This window comes from Medicago sativa, chromosome 6 (assembly GCF_051527215.1).
Source record: "Medicago sativa cultivar Bolivia chromosome 6, Bolivia_mono, whole genome shotgun sequence".
NCBI classification, from domain to species: Eukaryota; Viridiplantae; Streptophyta; class Magnoliopsida; order Fabales; family Fabaceae; genus Medicago; species Medicago sativa.
The window spans coordinates 80,698,434-80,701,924 of NC_140754.1; the positions used below are offsets into that span (position 1 = coordinate 80,698,434).

A 3,491-nucleotide genomic window follows, 5' to 3' on the forward strand; every position below is an offset into this window, starting at 1 on the left:
AAATCAATTAAAACGCATAATAGATCCACCTTCTAATTTTTTTTTCTTCCCAACACTCACTCGTTCAATGTTTTTATTTAACTTTTTTCTTCAACAACTGGTATGTGATGTGACAACCTATGAAATTTTATACAACATTGATCCGTCAATACAGAATTTTTTTAAAATTTAAGACCGGTAAATCCTAGTTCAACTTGTAAAATATCGAAATTGTTAGACCAAATAGTGTGAACAAGATTCAAATATGTGTTTATAATGTCTTTTGTCATTTCGTCTATCAATAAATAAAAAAACACTAAAGTATCAATAATTATCAATAAAAAATTAATACTTATTTCACTCCAATGCAAAAATAAATTAAAATGCATAATAGGTCCACTTTCTAACTTTCTTTTTCTTCCTAACACTCACTCTTCTTTATGCTCAATGTTTTATTTAACCTTTTTTGTTGCAAGAACGAGTGTGTGCTGTGACAACTCTTCTTCCATATGAAGGTTAATTTATTCCACTCAATTCCTATGTTGTTAGAATTTCTTTGTTTGATTTAATCACATGCTAAAACTAAAATAGTTTCTTAAACATTTTTAGAAATTATCAAATTAAAGACAAAAAAGTTAACTAGAGACCTTGTACTGATTGCATCAGCATTGGTGAACACTATGCTGTGTTTTAATTTTTTTATGGGTCATATAATGTCACATTGTGTCGAGGTATATTCCTTTATGCAAAACATTTTCATAATACTTTACTCATAAAAAATGAAAAGAGCAATAAGATCTTGAAAATGAATAATTCACTTTATTCAGCAGCAATTTTTTGCTTTTAACTGAATTTGGAATTTCCCTTAACACCAGAGAGAATAATAATGTTCAAAGGTGGAATCATTTTCCTATATCCCAAATAAAAGAGATAGAATCTTGAAGAAAGAATATACATTTACTAAAAATAAAATAAAAATTAATCTAACTAAATAACTAACACTATCCACACAGTACTAACAAAAATCTGGGTTAACCCAATTAACAACTTTCCATATCTTTACACAAAAACGGGTGGGTCAACAACTGAGCCGCCGACCACCGTTCACCAGACTCCTTCTTAAGACAACATTCGACAAAGTTTCTAAACTCTGACGAAGCTGTCTCAGGAAGACTTGGTGGGTCAGAGAAACAAATTGCGCACATAAGTGAAGCCCAATCGGGTCGTTGACCCGATTGAAGAAATGGAAAATGACCTACATAAAGTTCAAATAGGGTTAAACCCAAACTCCATATATCAGCTGAAAAACCATTATAATTCCCTCCATAAACTTCTGGGTCAAATCTTTCAGGACTCATATAAGCACACGTGCCAACATAAGAGTTACATGCTTCAAGCGTGCGACCCATAAATTTACTGACACCAAAATCAGCAATTTTAACCTCGTTTTTGATGTTTACGAGGATGTTCGAAGGTTTTATGTCACGATGAGCTATGTTACGCGCGTGAAGGTACGTGAGACCGTTTAAAATACCACGCGCCACCGTTGAGAGTTTTGTTTCGGAGAATGTTCCGGTTGTTTTGAGGGCGGTCTCAAGGCTGCCGGAGTCCATGTATTCCATCAAAATGCAAACGTCGCCGGTGGGTTTCTCGAAGGAGCCGTGGTATTTTACGACGTTGGTGCAATCGGTGGCGCGACGGAGGATGTTTACTTCGGTGAGTGCACGGCGGCGCGTGGTAGGGTCTGAGTCATAATGGTTGACTTTTAGAGCGTAGATGATGGAGGTGAGTTTGTGACGGACTTTGTAGACGGTGCCGCCGTTGCCATGGCCGAGAACGGAGAGTTTTTCGAAGTCACCGGCAGTAATATTGTCACCACCGGAGACGGTGGCAGTGGTGGCTGAAGTGGAGGATTGTTTGTAGATATTTGCAGGAAGGGGAACAGGGAAACGAGGACGGTGGTCGGAGATTTCTGGTAGCCGGAGTTTAGGGCTGTTGCGGCGGTGAACAAGCGCCATATACGGTGGTTAACGGTGGTGGTAAAGAGAGAAGAAAGAGTGAGGTTTTTTTTTTTTTTTTGACTTAGAAAATAAGTGAGTTTTTTTCAGAAGGTTTGTGAGGGTTTTATATGAAGTGAGTGGAATTGAAGAGTGTGATGGCTTTAGAAGGAAAGAGGAAAGAGGGGATATGGGAGTGGGACCCACTTTTTCATTTTTATAATTTTTTAATTAAGATTTCTATGTTTGTACCATTGCTTTATTTAGCATGTGGTTATTTGTATCTAACCTTCTTTCTTACATGGTCACTTTGTCACACTTCCAACTTCCACTTGTTGTAAGATTGTATCTCTATTTAAGGAAATTAATTTACTAGAATTTGAAAGACATGTCATAAGATTCAATCAGAGCTACTGTTAAGAGTCGTCACCCCTTTCGTGTAGAAGCATTTTGAATTTAAGAGTGAATTTAAGAGTACAAGTTATATTACAGGAGTGAAATATATGTAGTAGGAAGTTATTATAGGAGTAAAAATATCGTTATCAACCATATCTCATATAGTAAAAGATTGGATGATCATTTGATATGTTAGAAGCAAGTTTTTATTGATGGAGAGGAGATTAAAAGACAAGAAGAACAAACTAGCCAATCTCTTGTCTAGTTGGATGATATTCAATTGAGAAGGAGGAGGAGAAGTCCACGTCTTTAAAAAGTCAGTATTAGTTACATCAAATTTAACAAATCAGTCAGCATATTTATTTCATTATGAATTGGATATGTTAGAAGCAAATTTGAATCCACAATAGTATGCAAAATATAGAGTTACTATATGTTTACCCATGTAATATTAGTGATTTTTGGTTTACCCGTTGTAAAAAAATTATTTTGATTCCAACCATGTAATTTGAAGATTATTTGGTTTCGGATCTTCATGACATCAAATTACAAAATAACGTACTTTCGCCCACTGTAATTTGAAAGAATTTTGGTTTACCCCTTTGCCATATAATCGATTTTGTACAGTCAAAATTCATGAAAGTACAAAATCAAAAAATCTTCAAATTACAGGGTTGGAATTTAAACGAATTTTTTTCTATAGGATAAACCGAAAATCTCTAATATTACGGGGTAAACATGTATTAACCCCAAAATATATTGCCTTGAAAAAAACAACTTCAATGGAGACATGAAAAAACAAATATCGTTTATCAGTTATCATATCCATCATTTTATGTTGTTCATTGTTAAAGGTGAGTTTTTGAGAGAAGGAGGAGAAGAACCAAGAGAGCTAGGAAGGAATCAATTGCTGTAGCTTTTCGTTTCGTTTTGCTGAATTAAGGTAAGGGTGGGATTCCTTTCACTAATAATATGTATAATTCTGAAATTTGATGAATTGTTGTGTTTTTGGTTTTAGGTTTAGAAGTTTTAGGTTAATTGAGGAAAATATGATGAATTGTGTTGTTTGATGCATGTTTCTATGTGGTTTTGGTTGTTATGTTGTATATAGAACCTGTA

The 3,491-nt window shown here is 34.6% G+C and overlaps 1 protein-coding gene across 1 annotated transcript; it reads right to left on the reverse strand.

The window, feature by feature from the left end:
- Positions 1-866: 866 nt before the first annotated feature.
- On the reverse strand, positions 867-2,114 carry LOC146917280 (mitogen-activated protein kinase kinase 9-like). Its single transcript, XM_085719094.1, has one exon. It carries the CDS (start codon positions 1,995-1,997, stop codon positions 1,020-1,022), a length of 978 nt encoding a protein of 325 aa, XP_085575220.1. The 5' UTR covers positions 1,998-2,114; the 3' UTR covers positions 867-1,019.
- Positions 2,115-3,491: the final 1,377 nt, after the last annotated feature.